This window comes from Poromitra crassiceps, assembly GCF_964638095.1.
Source record: "Poromitra crassiceps genome assembly, chromosome: 21".
NCBI classification, from domain to species: domain Eukaryota; kingdom Metazoa; phylum Chordata; class Actinopteri; order Beryciformes; family Melamphaidae; genus Poromitra; species Poromitra crassiceps.
The window spans coordinates 13,364,500-13,383,640 of record NC_139638.1 but is presented as its reverse complement, the minus strand read 5'-3'; the positions used below and the strand labels follow the sequence as shown (position 1 = coordinate 13,383,640).

Sequence of the window (19,141 nt, the reverse complement as noted above, 5' to 3'; positions counted from 1 at the left end):
GTGGAACAGCTTTTGAGTTTAGCCTATCTCAGCAGTGTGAAATCACACTTTCATTGTGTGTTCTCACTTCTGTGTGTATGAACGTGTGTGCGTGTGTGTGTGTGTGTGTGTGTGTGTGTGTGTGTGTGTGTGTGTGTGTGTGTGTGTGTGTGTGCGCGTTGGAGGGGGAAAAAAGGGAAAGCTCGGCTTTCTTTGGATAAACAATCTGAGGCAGCATCTCTTATGCTAATGTCTTACCCTACTCATTCCTCATTGCATTCACACTCTCTGTCCTAAAGAGCCTATCCCTAGGACTGATGCAACAGACACCGGCACTCCACCAACTGGAAGCCCAACCCCCCTAACTGACAGCATGTTACCCAGCACTACTGTCACTATCTCTGAGATCCCATTGGCACCCATGGGGGAATCTGCCACACGTCCCGTTACAGCAGCTTCCACACCCGCTCCATCAGAGGAGCAAAGAACCCTCATAGTAGCAGAGGAATCAGAACCGATCACCGAAGACTCAGATCCGTCTCATCCAGTCACACAGAAGTCCGCACCTCCTTGGCTAATCGATCAGGATTCGGAATTGTCTTCGCCAACCGCTGGGGAATCTGAACGTCCCCCACCAATCACAGAGGAGCCTGTCCTTCTGACCCAGAGTGAGACTCGCCCTCGTGCAACCCCAGTTCAAACAGAGCTGTCGGAGCCGGAGCTTACTGAGACAGAAGGTAAGCCACACCCCCAGCTCTTAGAGTAGTAGACCCCAGCCAAGTAGAATAATCTAATTCACAATTAGAGACAAGTATTGTTTTCATGTTAAGCCAGCCTGATGGTCTCCACGGTGTAGGGTTAGGGTTGTAGGCTCTCTCTTGGAATGGACCATCTTCCAGAGGTGAAACTGAATAACATGCTCTTACATCCTGCTATCATTTTACATTGCGCAACATCATATCACATGTCAGAGTGGCTCATTCAATTTAGATGCACTGAAATCCAGTGTGGGTGAGAGAGAGGGAGAGAGAGTGGGGGGAGCCAGCAGAGAGAGAGAGACACACACACACACACACACACACACACACACACACACACACACACACACACACACACACACACACACACACACACTCAGATTATGCTCACTCTTCGGAACATTACATACAGTAGACTTACATTAATTCCCTGGAGTCTTACCCTAACCCTACTACTTGCCTAACCCAACCCTAACCCTTTTTTCCAAAATGGCGACAATTGGACAAGCCACCCACCCCAATTAACTCGTCTTAAGTCTGAAATGTGTCCCCGAAAGTACTCTAGTATGACAGACCACTCACACACACACGCACGCACGCACGCACTCACGCACACACACAAACACGCACATGCACACAGACCTCTTCCGATCAGTATTCATAGCTTTCAAGGGGCGTTACGTGATGCCGGGAACGCCCACCTGACGGTCAAAAAAAAAACTTGTTCATTCCGCTGCCCCCCGAGTTGACTAGTTTCTCACGCTGTGTTTGTTCAGCCGTTTGTACACACGTCTTTGTGGCCAACATTTCATCAAAGGTAAGCTCAAGTAACGTTACAATAATGATTAAAATACCCCGTTAACGTTACTTGAGCTTACCTTTGATGAAATGTTGGCCGCAAAAACGTGTGTACTTTGATGGTAGAAAAAAAGCCATTTGCCCTCCCCAGCGACTGAACCACGTCTAATCGCACAAATCCACAACCTCCTCCTGTCTGAGTTTTCTTTCTCCGACGGGATTCTGTAAAAGCACAAGCCAGGCGTGTCTCCTCGTCGGTTAGTGCAACCGATAGCACAACAGGTATCCGGCATTTTGGCTGAACAAACACAGCGTGAGAAACTAGTCGAGGCGGCCAGCGGAATGAACAAGTTTTTTTTTTGACCGCCAGGTGGGCGTTCCCGGCAGCACGTAACGCCCCTTGAAAGCTATGAATAGCAAGAGGGAAACCCAAACGCTTTGAGTGTCTGATGTCAGACTGTACAGGTTGAACTTGTAATGATAAGCGCAAATAGGCATTTGCTAGATCTGCCTTGCAAGCCTAACAGTTGGAGCATGCGCACTGGGGTTATTCAGAAGCTGTCAGGAAGCGACGGACAGAGCCGTACTACTCTCCATGCCTGTAACCTGTTTACCAGCACTACCAAGTAAAGTACTTCAAGTCGTAACAACGGTGTCGTTATTAGAGAACCCTCAACATAAACAACACAGAACTGATTGAGATTAATGCCAAGAATGGTTGGAATCACTCGTCCCCCCAAGGCAGCACCGCTAACTCTCTCTGCTGTGCTACATCAGCCTTTGATTCAGAGCCCTGCTATCCCATAAAAGAGTTTGTCTGCGTGTGTGTGTGTGTGTGTGGATGTGTGTGTGTGTGTGTGTGTGTGTGTGTGTGTGTGTGTGTGTGTGTGTGGATGTGTGTGTGTGTGTGTGTGTGTGTGTGTGTGTGTTTGCGGTGGGGGAGGTCCAATGGGGCCAGAGTCGGACATGAGCAGAGGTGGGCGTGGGTTACTTTGAAGAGATGTAATGATGGCATGACGCCAGCAGGGTGCTGTGTGAGAACAGCTGCTGGCGTCCTGTCTCACTGGAGCCCTGGGGAGGAGGAGGGATGAAGGAGAGCAAGTGGGCGGGAGATAGCCTGAGGGGGGACGCTCCACAGGGGAGCGGGATGCTAGCAGGACGGCCCTCTCTGAAGAACATACATCGCCTATGCAAAAACACCTCAAGGGGAAAGACAGATGTAAGCGTGCAGTGCTGTATTATCTAGCGGACTGTTAATCATTAGTCCCTCAATGACATTTTGTCGGTCTATGAGATCCATATTTTGAGACGTGCACGTCTGAGGATGAGTGGGTTTTTATTTGTTGACTTGTTTTGCAGTGAATGAGATGGTAGCAAAAATAGATACATGAAAGGCTGTTTCTCCAGCCTGATCCGCAAAGTGAACTAGTTTCACATTGCTCGTGTCTCACTTGTGCTCACTGTAGCCCTAAAACTTGAAGCAAAGGATCCTGGGAATGGCAGAAAGCCCTCTGGGAGAGTGCAATATACAGAGAAAAAGAGGGAAATGAAATGAGTGAGCAAGACACTATTAAAAATGCAGTAAAAGCGGGGTGCTCTCGCCATAGGCAGGTATGCCCATGTTCGGATGTTACTTTCAGAGATGACTTTATCATAAATGTATTTGGTTATTAACACATTGAGTGCCAGCGACGCCATATGGCGTCATTAGAAATTTACCGTACAGTGCCAGCGACGCCAAATGGCGTCAGTAACTCCAAATTGTTTTTTTGACGGGGGGGTGTCGATCTAAGCTTCTTACGTCGCCTCTAACAATATTGTAGCTATTGGAGGTCGATAACCTATTTTACAAACCCATTAGGTGGCGACAGCACTCTCCTGATCAGAGAAAAAGGAGCCAAACACACAGAAATAGTCACTGGGGAAAATGAGGAAATCGCATCGCATCCGTCCGTATGCATCGACGTGCATGAAGCACAACGAGCACAACGCCAGCTGTGCCCCGAGCAGCAGCATCCGCTGTCACAACTGAGCACCTCCGTGTACGCTGCAACAGCACATTCACATAATCTGCCTTATTATTCCGAACTGGAAGCATGCGAGCCCGTGACAAACACACACGGAACCAAAAAGCTGAATGTCGCGCACCATTCACTGTGTGTGCGCAGCAAACTCAGCAGAGACTGAGAGCCACCAGACACATAAGACACACCCAGGAGGCGTGTGCAGTTGAGGGGGGGGGGGGGGGGAGCACGCAGAGCAGGCAGAGCAGCATACACTTCACCCAGACAGACCCAGACATCAGAAAATTAGCTTCAGAGTCAGTGATGTGCTTGAAATGTTTAATTTCACAAAAGGCTCATTATCTCAGCTCGTAGAAAAAAAGGGATGTTTTTGCTTCAATCAAGCTATCTTCTCCGGCTCATAACTAAAGAACGGAAAATGGGATCAATAAACTTTTTTTTGCAGGTGATAGAAGAGAGTCTCATCGTTATTTGTGCGTGTTCAGTGTTTACATAGTAATTATTAAAAAAATTATATGACTGTTTTAAAATGCATTGCGGCCTATGTGGCACAGCAAGCAACCTTTTGCCCAAGGGCCGTGGCACTCAAAGTGTTAAAAAGGATCCCCATTAGCTGACACCTAGGCATCAGCTAGACTTCCTGGGGTCCAGGACATTACATGTCATACAAACAATGAAATATAAAAATAAGAAAAACATGTCACATAAGAGTGACAGAAGAAGAAAATATTTAACAATAAATCTAGAATCGGAAAGAGTAATGTAGCATGGTCCTCACTCTGTTAGCGAGTGGGCAGAATATCAATATACAAACATAAGGTACTTGCACTCAATAAAACAGACATCACAAAATACAACAAGAGAGAAGATAAAATCAGGATGGTTAGTGTGAACATACATACAATTAAAAAGAGTTTCCTTTTAAAACATGCTTTACCAGTGATGGAATGAACATCACCTGGAATACAGTTCCATGATGCTATAGCCCTGTATATTACAGCCTTAAGTAGTTAGACTTTGGTCAGGGTAAAGTAATCTGTCCTCCACTTGCAGCTCTGGTGGAGTGTGTATGAATATTTGAACTGTAAGTTATGTTAATGTGAAGACATTTAGGAGTATGTATAGGGAGGTGAGATCAAGGAGACAGTTATAATTAAGGATATATACTGCATATATGGATGGAACAAGTACAAGTGAGAAAACTTCATGATGAAAGGAAGTACATGTCATCATTTCACACCCACAGTGAAAGTATAGTGATCTAGGAGTTTATCAAGCCTCTTTAATTCTCACAGCTCTTCCTGAGCCTCCCTCCCTCAGTCTGAGAGAGAGAGAGGGAGAGGGAGAGGGAGAGAGAGGGGGAGAGAGAGAGGGGGAGAGAGAGAGGGAGAGAGAGAGAGAGAGGGGGGAAACAAGGTCACGGAGGGAGAGGTGAAGGGAGAGGAGGTAGATATCAGCAGTCTGTAACAGCTGATATTGTTTAGGGTGCAGAAGATAGGCCATATGAAATACACCATAAAATGCATTTGCTTGTTATGTCAAGGACAAGGCAAGTCTGACACCAAGGGACCTGAGACTGAAAACACCACAACCTCATCTGAGGAAGGAGAGGAGGAGGAGGAAAATGAGGAGAATACAGAGGAGGAAGAGGACAAGGAGGAGAAGGAGACAGAGAGGGACAAGAAGAAAGAAAATGAGAGTGGCAGGGAGGAGGAAGAGGAAGAGGAGGAGAAAGAAGAGGAAGAGAGAAATGAAGAAGAAGAGGAGGAGAAGGGGGAGGGAGATGAGGAGGAGGAACAGAAAGAGGAAGAGAGGGAGAAGCAAAATAAGAAGAAAGAGAAGGAGGATGAGAAGGAGAGGAAGAAGGAGAAGAAACAGAAGGGTGAGGAGAAAGAGAGGGAGGAGGAAAAGAAGAACAAAGAGAAGGAGGAAGAGAAAGAGGATGAAGTGGAAGAGGAGTGGGAGAAGGAGAAGAAAAGGGAGGAAGAGGATGAGAAAGCAAAAGTCAAGGAGGAGAGGGAAGAGAAAAGAAAGAATAATGCAGAGGAGGAGGAGAGGGAGGAGAAGAAGACAAAGAAGGAAGAAGAGGACGAAGAAGAAGAGAATAAGAAGGTGGAGAAGGAGGGGAGAAGAGAAAGAAACATTGAACAGAAAGGTACCTTTTAGAAGTAGCCAGAGTAGTAGTAGTAGTAGTAATGTAGTAGTAGTAGTAGAAGTAGTAGTAGTACAGGTGGTGGTAGTAGTTGTAGCAGGATAACCTTTCTCGACTGGGTTACACTTGGCAGCCCAGAGCAAACAGTGGCTCTCTGAAAACTACATAAAGTTGTTGTCAAATGCATCTGGACACAATTGTTTTGTGATCCCAGGATGAAGTGGCTACAAAGTGAGTATGAATGTGTAATAACTCAATCATCCATCCAGTTTGAAGTGGTGGTGAGAATGTAAAGCTGTACCTAAAGATTACTGGATATCTTGGCTTATAAATATACTTTGTCATTTTATCAAATATTCTAAGATATTAATCGATAGAGTATATTTAAATATAGATGTTTACTACTGGATCTATCTGGATATGTTATTGTCTGGTAGTTAGCCCCTTGGCTACTGTGTGTGATGTTGAAAAACAATTGTTTTATCATCTGTATGTATTCACGCCACTTAGAGAGTGGTAGAAATCAGTTTTCTTTGGTCAAACGGACAATCTGTGCTATGTCAATATAGATCCATTTCGCTCAAGTCATGAGACCAAAAGGTCTTCTGAGAAAGAGGAGGAAAAGGAGGATGAAGATGGTGAAGAAGAGAAGGGAAGAGAGAGAAAGAAAGGTAGAATTTGAAAATACCATACAGCAGCCCAGTGGTTCACAACTGGTTTCACAATGGGACCCAAATGACTGTGGCCATGAAGTAATGACCTAATATATCAGGCGAGAATATTGGCCTGATCTAATTGGTTCTTTGCCAGTGAGTGACCCTGTCAGAAGATCTTGTGACACCCCTTTGGGTCCTGTCCCACCAGCTGAGGAACACTGCATTAGCTGAAGATTTTGATTAGCGTCCTAGAATGTACAGTAGCTCGTCCATTGTTCAAGGTAGAACCCAGTAGGATTCCCATCCACCAAATAGCCACTTTCCCAGTTTCACAGTAGCAGGTTAGATATGACCTCTCCATAGCATTGGTAGTAGGCCATGGGCTATACTGGCTCCAGCCGTGCAAACACAGTGCCCTAGGTGCAGAGATAACTGCAGCAGAGTGCATGTTGAAAGACGATTCTTAAACAAAGATTCCTTCATCCCTCAAGGGCTTCTGAAACTCTTGATCTCAGGAGAGCCCCAAGCCAAGCAGTTGTCTGGAATCATATATTTCCAAGGTAAGAGACCAACAGGCGCAGGGCAGAGTCTGAAGATACAGACAGAAGGTGAAATCTTCTTCTGCTTAGATCACTCACTGGACCTACTGGACCTAATCCTTTCTGTCTTTTGGCAGTGAAGTTTAAGTAGAAAACCTGGGGAAAAATTCCTTTCATTGCATGTTGACTGTTTTTCATTGTGGTGTTTTACCCCCCAATGCATCTGTGAGCCCCTCATCATTGCTTTTGTATGCATGATCAAGGTAAGTATCTACCCCCCCCACCCCCACCCCGCCGCCGTATAACATTTCTTTGATGCAGTACTCTTCTTTTCTCAATATAACTGTCTTTCATTCTTAACAATTCACGACCAATGCATACCAATAAAATTGCATCTTGACTCTTAACATTAATGGAACAATGTCCCATTCCCTTTCTTGTCTGTGGAGTAATTGGGCATTTATATTTAATTAGGCAGTTCTTCCCCCCGCAGCTAACATGGTTCCCTCAGTGCTGAGAGATGCACTTTACGGGGCTCCTCTCACTGGCTCCCTTTAAGCCGGCCCATTAATATTTCAGCCAGCATCATCAACCAAACAATAATAAAATAATAATGTGACGACTGATTAAACAGCTAAACTTCGACTTCTTCATGTGCATTTAAATGTGTATTTGCATAAACATGGCTGGTAAATGCCTCTTTAGAGGACAGTGATGCCTCGCAGTGCACTATCTAAAGCTTAATAAAACCTTCATTAGGTACCAACCTCAGCCAAGATCACAACGCCTCACCCCTCCACCTCTCACCTCTGCACAAAATCCGAAATGAAAATACCAGGTTTTCTTTTTTTCTTTCTCTCTATGGAGAAATTACAGGATGGTCTACCACCTTTCTCTATAGTATGGCATTTGTAAGGGCAAATCTTAATTTATCTATTGTAGCATATTAAAACCTGTAGTAAAAACCTGCTTAAATGATTTATGAATTGCACACAGAAAATGTTATTCAGGCATGAACTGAAATAGATATTGCTGATCATGTAGTACCTTATATATATTATTATTATTATTATTATTATTATTATTATTATTATTATTATTATTATTATTATTAGATATTGCTGATCATGTAGTTCCTTACTAAAGAAGATAATTTTAGGACATGCAAATGGAGAATGAACCAACAGTGAGGGATCAGGAAGAGGACACACTCATTGTTTTCTGCCAAAGTTTAGCAGGTCAGAAAATACCTGTACCGCCCACCTCAAGCAAGCCCCGCCCCCTTCACTCATCATAGCAATCTACTCATCTGTCCATGCAATCAAATTCTCAGACACAATTACACACACACACACACACACACACGCACGCACACACACACACGCATGCACGCACACACACACACACACACACACACACACACACATACCCATGCATGCACGCACACGCAGTGGGATTCCCATCAGTAATCATTACAGCACAGTAAAGCATAGTCAGCTATCTTGTGAGTGTAGTAATGGAGGAGGGGTCCATCTCTATTGAACCAGTATTGAATCAGAAGGACAGGTCATAAACGCACAATGATTCATTCATTTGTTGGTAAGAGAAGCCATCTTTAAGATGTCTAAAACTGTCCCCAATCATTTTTCACAACCTTTTTTTTAACAAACTGTTTATGCCAATAGTTCATCATCTCTGAAATGCCCGCTAAACATCCTGTGAGAATCTGTCATTACTCTCTAATAAACACTATGTTATCCCAAATGTTTCCCAGCGAACCCTGTATTATAAATTGGACAGTTCAATATACAAAAATGTCTATTCATCCTTCTCTAATAAAGGAAACCCCATGGTATTTTTTTTATTTTTTTTTTCAAGGGAGTACTTTTCATCAAACACATCCCAACAGCCCATCTAAAGTCTAACGTGTCTCTGCTCTTAGACTGTGAGTGCTACGGCCACTCCAACCGCTGCAGTTACATCGACTACCTGAACATTGTGACATGCGTCAGCTGCAAGCACAACACCAGGGGGCAGAACTGCCAACACTGCAGACTGGGATACTTCCGCAACGCCTCTGCTGAACTGGATGATGAGGGCGTCTGCATCGGTCAGTCTGGAGGGAGAGCGGGAGGGCTGTGGAAGGGGTTGTGGTGCATGTGTGAGTGTCAGTGGGGTAGTGGAGGGTGTGTTAGTGGGGTGGTGGAGTGTGTGTTAGTGGGGTGATGGAGTGTGTGTTAGTGGGGTGGTGGAGTGTGTGTGTTAGTGGGGTGATGGAGTGTGTGTGTGTGTTAGTGGGGTGGTGGAGTGTGTGTGTGTTAGTGGGGTGATGGAGTGTGTGTTAGTGGGGTGATGGAGTGTGTGTGTTAGTGGGGTGGTGGAGTGTGTGTGTTAGTGGGGTGATGGAGTGTGTGTGTGTGTTAGTGGGGTGATGGAGTGTGTGTGTTAGTGGGGTGGTGGAGTGTGTGTTAGTGGGGTGATGGAGTGTGTGTTAGTGGGGTGGTGGAGTGTGTGTGTTAGTGGGGTGATGGAGTGTGTGTTAGTGGGGTGGTGGAGTGTGTGTTAGTGGGGTGATGGAGTGTGTGTGTTAGTGGGGTGGTGGAGTGTGTGTTAGTGGGGTGGTGGAGTGTGTGTTAGTGGGGTGGTGGAGTGTGTGTGTTAGTGGGGTGAGGGAGTGTGTGTTAGTGGGGTGGTGGAGTGTGTGTTAGTGGGGTGGTGGAGTGTGTGTGTTAGTGGGGTGGTGGAGTGTGTGTGTTAGTGGGGTGATGGAGTGTGTGTTAGTGGGGTGGTGGAGTGTGTGTTAGTGGGGTGGTGGAGTGTGTGTGTTAGTGGGGTGATGGAGTGTGTGTTAGTGGGGTGATGGAGTGTGTGTGTTAGTGGGGTGGTGGAGTGTGTGTGTTAGTGGGGTGAGGGAGTGTGTGTTAGTGGGGTGGTGGAGTGTGTGTGTTAGTGGGGTGATGGAGTGTGTGTTAGTGGGGTGATGGAGTGTGTGTTAGTGGGGTGAGGGAGTGTGTGTTAGTGGGGTGAGGGAGTGTGTGTTAGTGGGGTGGTAGAGTGTGTGTTAGTGGGGTGAGGGAGTGTGTGTTGTGTGTGTACAGAGATTGGCAAGAGTGTGGGATGTAGCAATTACCGCATTTCCACTTTAACATGGTTATTAATTGACATCAGACCATGGGATTGAGAATGTTACAGAAGGCATCATTTAGGGGTTGTAACACCTCCTGTATGTTACCTGTAACACCTCCCTTAACACCTATTTAGATTTATTTGCTAGTTTTCTCATTTTGTCCAAGTGAAAGTTGCCACAAGTATGCCGTCTTATCATGCATAATTTAAAATACTTGTAATTCTAATACTTGTAATTATAACTCTGTTCTTATCTATATTCCTGCACTCTGCACTGTTTACACTCTTCAAGAGTTGTGTCAAAAAAAGTTGAGTAAACCTGTTTCAAATTGGGGTAATCAGGATTACTACTGTATACAACGCTCATCCAGCAAATTGAAATAATAATATTACATTCCTTATGCACCTAATATGCATGAGGGTATAGGCTACTGTACTGTATGTTACATTCCTTATGCACCTAATATGCATGAGGGTATAGGCTATGTAGATTCACAGCGTACACATATTCCTTATTCAGGGCAAATGTTAATAAGAGGTCATTATGCTCGTGTTGCTGTGGAACTAAAATCTGGTGTTGATCTGGATCCAACTGTATAGGTGGACTGCAGGGGGTTGGAGGGTAAACTTGGGGGGCACAGAGGGCCAGGCCTTGGAGTCAGCACAAATGAGGCCCCGTTAGCTCATCTAGCAGCTAACTGGCACACCAAGCATGTTCACACCAGCCTCTCTAGAGCACCAAACCATGTGCTCACATACACTAATGCATTTGCACACACAGTTTGCCACAGTCACACATTCTCCACACATGTCCGCTCTCTCTGCCGTTCACATAAAATCACACATACGCATGACCCCCAAACACACAGAGCTACTGTAACCTTACTCCTACATTGCTATGAAGTATAATGTTATACTATTATAAGTGCTATGAAGTATGATGTTATACTATTATAAGTGCTATGAAGTATAATGTTATACTATTATAAGTGCTATGAAGTATAATGTTATACTATTATAAGTGCTATGAAGTATAATGTTATAATGTTATACATTGCTATGAAGTATAATGTTATACTATTATAAGTGCTATGAAGTATAATATTATACTATTATAAGTGCTATGAAGTATAATGTTATACTATTATAAGTGCTATGAAGTATAATGTTATACTATTATAAGTGCTATGAAGTATAATGTTATACTATTATAAGTGCTATGAAGTATAATGTTATAATGTTATACATTGCTATGAAGTATAATGTTATACTATTATAAGTGCTATGAAGTATAATATTATACTATTATAAGTGCTATGAAGTATAATGTTATACTATTATAAGTGCTATGAAGTATAATATTATACTATTATAAGTGCTATGAAGTATAATGTTATACTATTATAAGTGCTATGAAGTATAATGTTATACTATTATAAGTGCTATGAAGTATAATGTTATAATGTTATACATTGCTATGAAGTATAATGTTATACTATTATAAGTGCTATGAAGTATAATATTATACTATTATAAGTGCTATGAAGTATAATGTTATACTATTATAAGTGCTATGAAGTATAATGTTATACTATTATAAGTGCTATGAAGTATAATGTTATACTATTATAAGTGCTATGAAGTATAACGTTATACTTTTATAAGTGCTATTGCCAAACATCAAGTCATGTGAGATAAACTTTTTCGTCAAACAGCTGCAACATGCAATGCAAATATAAAGATCTACAGCCTTCTACCGTCTCTGATCAGTCACTCATCTGGACATCTTTTGGCTTCTATATATATATCATTATTTGTAATGATAATTATTTGCAGAAATTAGTAATTTATGTAAAATTGTAAAAAAAAATACATTCAATAACATTTCCAGGCTGATTTCATGAATATCAATAGTAGTAAGCAAATGCAGTAAAGGTATCTTTGAAGAGGTCAACAAGTCGATACAATTGCATTTAGTTTTTAAATTGATTTGATATTATTTAATGCAACATAATTCAATTTGATTCAGTGTCATTAAGAGCGATACAAAGTTTACTAGTATTTAGATTTGGTTGGAGATGTGGTGATCAACATTATTTAGCTATATAACAGATATTTCACAGTTATCATGATAAATACGCCGTATTTATATACGGCGTATACGTATTTATATACGCCGTATAAATACGCCGTATATCAGACGCCACTGATTCATATCCAAAGTGATTAGTGGATGACCCGCTCTACCTCCTGAGCTACAGCCGCCCCCATGGAATATGCATTTGACATTTTATTATTGCAAATATTTAAAAATACACATACAAAAGGCCGGGTGCACTGAGTAATGGTATAAAAACGAGCTCGTAACATTTACATACTAAACAAACAAACAAATTGACTATATTCAAGTCAAGTCAAGTTTATTTATATAGCCCTAATTCACAAGCATGTCTCAGAGGGCTTCACAGAAAGTATGTCTAGCTGATTCTAGCTAACACACAGTAACAAGAATATACAGAATAAAGATAACATTTGAACATTTGAAGAAAGCAGGAGAGTGGAGGAGGGAGGGAGAGGGAGGAGGGAGGAGAGGGGGGAGGTGGGGAGAAAATAGGAAATGTGGAGGAGGAGAGAACAGAGGAGGAGAGATGAGGGTGCAGGGGAGGGAGAGCCAGGGTAGGGGTAGGGTCTAGGGTTGGGGGAGGGGAGGGAGTAGGATACGGGCCCGGATTAGGGCGAGGGTGGGGAGAAATGGGAAATGTGGAGGAGGAGAGAACAGAAGGAGAGGGTGCAGGGGAGGGAGAGCAGGGGGAATGTGAGAGGGAGGAGAGGGCAGAGAGGAGGAGAGAACAGAGAAGGAGAGGTGGGAGGGCGCAGGGGAAGGAGAGCAGCGGGAATGTGAGAGAGGGGAGAGGACAGAGAGGAGGAGAGAACAGAGAAGGAGAGGTGGAAGGGTACAGGGGAGGTAGAGTAGAGGTAGGGTCTAGGGTGGAGGGAGGGAGTAGGATACGGGCCCGGATTAGGGCGAGGGTGGGGAGAAAATGGGAAATGTGGAGGAGGAGAGAGAGGAGAATATTGCATGACAAGACCTAAACCACAGCCGACCACACACGGTTGAAAAACTTTGTGGCCTCCCAGTTGCTGATTCCCTGCAGCTGTGCACCTGTGACCCACCTATGTAGAGTACTGTGAGGGTGATTACCTAGGTGCCCATGCCCTCTAGTGTGCAGGTGAAGCAACTACAACAATGTTGACACTTGACACCAATATCCACATCTCACACACACACACACACACACACACACACACACACACACACACACACACACACACACACACACACACACACACAACATAGCAAACATGGCTACAACACCCACTAAAAAAGCACAATGAGAAACAAACAAAAGGCTAATTATCTTTACTATACTTATTTTGTGTTTGTCGTTGAATTTGATATTGTGATGTTTGGTTTAAAGGTAAAGCATGAACTCAAGTGTATCGCATACTAAGTCCCGTGGGTGTTAAGTGTCAAAAAGCTCAGAATAATGATCATGATCAACCAGAGCCTAAAGAAATCTTCAGTCGTGGTTTCCTGCTGATTTTGCCTGCCGAATCAGGTTTCTCTGCTCAAAAGATTGCTGACACTTTGTTTATGATCCCCAACTTTCACTCTGTATATTTGAATCAGTACATCTGTATCTGTATTTTGCAATAAACACATGTGATAGGTCAGAGCAAATACATAACTTATAAATAAGAATATCAACTGAATCAAAGAGACATTTTACTTATGATGAAGCCACCAAGGGCTCATCATCACCACTTGTTTTACAATAAGCTAGGGCCAAATTATTATAATGAAATGATTGTGCTTTCCTTCAAAATGCCACCAGGTCCGTCCCAGAGACTTATTCTGCCTCCTCGAAAGCAGACTAAAAGGAACTTAAGCTTCAAGTCTGAATCAGGGCCATCTCAGGACATGCCTGCATTTTGGGGAAACCCCAACCCACATTGCTTGTAGCCCCAGGGGGGCTTTGATACTAAATATAAGTCCGTGGCCTGAATACAAGTGTGCACAGTTTTTGGTCCGTTGCATGGACATAACTCCATGCAGCCCAACAGACCGTCCTCAAATGAACTGAGGAGAGAAGTCCACACCGCTCACCCTATTCTCTTCCCTCCCTCCTACTCTCTCTTCGTTCAGAGTGCAACTGCAACCAGTTGGGTTCTGTCCATGACCGATGTAATGGCACCGGGTTCTGCCAGTGTAAAGATGGCGCTACCGGGGCCAAGTGTGACGACTGCACTCCAGGATACTACTGGAAACAAGGCTGTTACCGTGAGTACGAGGATACAGTGTTTTGGTGTGTGTGCATCATGTCTAAAATCGGGGGATGAAGAAATGTTACAGCCTTCCAGAACCTTTGCCAGTGCGTTGTGCTACTTAGCTTTGTGCGTCTCTGGGGGAAGGGATCATGTAGCTCGTTAGCAGCATCAGCTACTCCTTTAATTGATGACCCTGTCACACCTTAACCCCATTACAAGGAACCACCTCCTCCCAACATCTACCATCCACTCAGGGCCTGTGTCTCAAATAGACCACCTTACACACACACACACACACACACACACACACACACACACACACACACACACACACACACACACACACACACACACACACACACAAATCCACAAGCATGCATGCATATTGACTGTAGCTTTATTTACCGGTGCATGATTTACAATATACATTAAGTTGCAGGTTTGACATCTGCAGCGGAAGCCAATTTTATTCTGAGTAATAAGTAGCCTAAAGTTACGTGTTATTAATTCTCATCACGCAAGCCCTATCCTCTCTATTTTTCTCCCAATACATTTTTAGGTCAAGTACCTTGTGTCGTGTGCGACTGCCTCTGTTATCCCTACAGCCTTTTATAGTGCTTTAATGATGTGATTTGTTCATCCAATGATGACTTACACATGCGCTGGATTTTCTGCTGGATTTGAAAGAATGATTTTAGCTTGACCCAGAGAAAGTGCTGCTCAAGAAGAAACAGAGTGCAGGAAGCAAAAGGCAGGTGTTACCTGTTGTTGTCCCAAAAAAGATTGGATAATTTATCTTTCCTCCCTCCCGCTCTCTTTTCTGCCTTGTTCTTCTTGCCCTGAATTCCTCTCCTCCCTGTCTCTCATCACACTGTATCTTACATTACCCCTCCTTATCTCTCCCACCTGTCTCTCATCACACTGTATCTTACATTACCCCTCCTTATCTCCCCCACCTGTCTCTCATCACACTGTATCTTACATTACCCCTCCTTATCTCTCCCTACCTGTCTCTCATCACACTGTATCTTACATTACCCCTCCTTATCTCTCCCACCTGTCTCTCATCACACTGTATCTTACATTACCCCTCCTTATCTCTCCCACCTGTCTCTCATCACACTGTATCTTACATTACCCCTCCTTATCTCTCCCACCTGTCTCTCATCACACTGTATCTTACATTACCCCTCCTTATCTCTCCCACCTGTCTCCCATCACACTGTATCTTACATTACCCCTCCTTATGTCCCCCCACCTGTCTCTCATCACACTGTATCTTACATTACCCCTCCTTATCTCCCCCACCTGTCTCTCATCACACTGTATCTTACATTACCCCTCCTTATCTCTCCCACCTGTCTCTCATCACACTGTATCTTACACTACCCCTCCTTATCTCCCCCACCTGTCTCTCATCACACTGTATCTTACATTACCCCTCCTTATCTCTCCCACCTGTCTCTCATCACACTGTATCTTACATTACCCCTCCTTATCTCCCCCACCTGTCTCTCATCACACTGTATCTTACATTACCCCTCCTTATCTCTCCCACCTGTCTCTCATCACACTGTATCTTACATTACCCCTCCTTATCTCCCCCACCTGTCTCTCATCACACTGTATCTTACATTACCCCTCCTTATCTCCCCCACCTGTCTCTCATCACACTGTATCTTACATTACCCCTCCTTATCTCTCCCACCTGTCTCTCATCACACTGTATCTTACATTACCCCTCCTTATCTCCCCCACCTGTCTCTCATCACACTGTATCTTACATTACCCCTCCTTATCTCCCCCACCTGTCTCTCATCACACTGTATCTTACATTACCCCTCCTTATCTCTCCCACCTGTCTCTCATCACACTGTATCTTACATTACCCCTCCTTATCTCCCCCACCTGTCTCTCATCACACTGTATCTTACATTACCCCTCCTTATCTCTCCCACCTGTCTCTCATCACACTGTATCTTACATTACCCCTCCTTATCTCCCCCACCTGTCTCTCATCACACTGTATCTTACATTACCCCTCCTTATCTCTCCCACCTGTCTCTCATCACACTGTATCTTACATTACCCCTCCTTATCTCTCCCTACCTGTCTCTCATCACACTGTATCTTACATTACCCCTCCTTATCTCTCCCACCTGCCTCTCATCACACTGTATCTTACATTACCCCTCCTTATCTCCCCCACCTGTCTCTCATCACACTGTATCTTACATTACCCCTCCTTATCTCTCCCACCTGTCTCTCATCACACTGTATCTTACATTACCCCTCCTTATCTCTCCCACCTGTCTCTCATCACACTGTATCTTACATTACCCCTCCTTATCTCCCCCACCTGTCTCTCATCACACTGTATCTTACATTACCCCTCCTTATCTCTCCCACCTGTCTCTCATCACACTGTATCTTACATTACCCCTCCTTATCTCTCCCACCTGTCTCTCATCACACTGTATCTTACATTACCCCTCCTTATCTCTCCCACCTGTCTCTCATCACACTCTATCTTACATTACCCCTCCTTATCTCCCCCCACCTGTCTCTCCCGTCACCATACAGCTTCCTTTCCTCTCTGTGCTCTTTCATCCCCCACCATCCCTTTACCACCTGTCACCCTGTCACTTTGCTAAACCCCATTTATTCACAACTCTTCTCCCCATTCTCTTTGCCCTTGGAATTCCATCACTCTCAATTCAATTGAATTAAATTATTATTGCACGTGTTGTCAAAGCATAGATACACAATGAGATAGAAATGAAGTAAAATAAAATTAAACAAACTGCATACTGTAATGCATCAGAATATTTCTGGACAGTAACAACAATAACAGTGATGATGATTGCCAAAAAAAGCAAAGTTAAGCGTTTACAGAATTGATGTGTTTCTTAGAATATGGCATGACACTGAGCACAGAGTTCTACTGTTTCAACATTTTCTCAAAGTAGGATCTTTGAGAATGTAGGAGTAGATTTTCTCCAATTTTTTTTCGTTGACTGAGATTTTGAAAGCTCTCTATTCTTTCAGAGATAAAAAATAAAGTATGTGTTGCTGATGTGTTCATACTTGATACAGGAGTCACTCTCCCTCTCTTTCTCTACTTCTCTCTCTCTCTCTGCTCCCTCTCTCTCTCTGCTGCCTCTCCATCTACCTCTGTCTCCCCTCACAGCCAACATGTGCGACGAGGAGATGCTCCTGTGCCAGAATGGAGGAACGTGCTACCAGAACCAGAAGTGCATCTGCCCCCCAGAGTTTAAGGGGGTGCTATGCCAACAGTCCCGTTGCGAGGGGGGCAAGGACTGCAATGCTGCCTCTTCCCCAAGTGGCCCCCCTGTGGCCACCCTGCTGCTCTGCACTCTGCTATCCCACCTCCTGGCCACATTAACTCCCCACTGAGCCATGGACCCCCCTCCACCAAGGAGCGTGCGTGTGTGTGTGTGTGCGTGTGTGTGTGTGTGTGTGTGTGTGTGTGTGTGTGTGTGTGTGTGAGGCGCGGGGTGGCCCAGAGTGGGTAGGACCATCCTAGTCAGGGACCCTATGAAGACACAGCAGCACACGCATACGCACCAGGGTTGCCAGATCTCGTGAGAGAAGCAAGCATCCAAGACCTGGTTGCTTGTTTCTCTTGTGAGATCTGGCAACACTGATACACACACACTCCGACACCAACGAACCCCAATGCCCAAAACACACGCACGCACGCATTCACGCACGCGCACACACACACACACACACACACACACACACACACACACACACACACACACACACACACACACACACACACACACAAACACACACACACACACACACACAAACACACACACCCATACACACACACACAAAGAAATGGATTAACACTTACTCTCTCTCTCGCGCACGCGCGCGCACACACACACACACACACACACACACACCTAACAGGAGTGTTACGTTGTGGAGTGTGTGCTCAGATGTGAGTGTATTACAAGAGACGGACAAAGGGGGAGTGACCTCAGAGAAAACGGATGCAGACAGAGGAGAAAAATCATACCAACCAACCACTGTCTCTCTCCCTTTATTCCAGAGCTGGAGCAATGTGCATCATACCAAAAAGCATAAACACAAGAAAACACTAAAGTCACGACTGTTTCTTTACAAAGGGAATGGCTGTTGTAACACAAGGACATTTTATTGATTTATTTTTTAATTTTTTCCCTTGGTTGAGATGAGGATCTCACCTCCATGAGACTGCTGTTACTGAGGGGCGATGTGTGTGGTTAGTGAGACGAGTTGCTGACACTTTAAGGGTGGGTGGTTGCTTTGGCGAAGTGTGTGTTTGACCCTGCTGCTGAGGCCTACATAGTATATTAACCAGGTTTCATTTCATTCTAAACAAAAGAAAAAAATGAGACTTGATTTCACATTTCTTCTATTTCTGCTGCATTTCTTTTTTTATTATTATTATTATATCTTCTGTCATTGTATCTAATGTGCCCACTAACAGTCGCTGAGATTATACATATTATAATAATATCCAGAGGGTTATGAATAATAAACAATTTAGTCACTATTATGATTGTTATAGGAATGAGTGATTGTTGCCACACTTAGCGAGATTTTATCTTCACACCATATTCAGGAAACAGAATTTATCAGAATTTACCTTATCAGAAGTCTAAAAGAGAGAAAAGATATCCACAAAGTATCAATATTATATGACATTATTTGAATATTTTTTGTAGAAATTATTTTTGTTTGGAGTTACAATAAATTATAA

At 43.9% G+C, this 19,141-nt stretch overlaps 1 protein-coding gene across 1 annotated transcript in view; it reads left to right on the top strand.

The window, feature by feature from the left end:
• Positions 1-17,778, top strand: part of LOC310795516 (netrin-G2-like) — a gene marked incomplete at its 3' end in the record, with an annotated part of 86,466 nt that extends 68,688 nt beyond the window's left edge. Inside the window, exons 5-7 of the mRNA XM_083657580.1 lie at positions 8,849-9,016; positions 14,240-14,374; positions 17,552-17,778. Coding sequence (XP_083513706.1) covers positions 8,849-9,016; positions 14,240-14,374; positions 17,552-17,778 — 530 coding nt within the window. The remainder of the gene's footprint in view (positions 1-8,848; positions 9,017-14,239; positions 14,375-17,551) is intronic.
• Between the last annotated feature and the right edge of the window lie 1,363 nt (positions 17,779-19,141).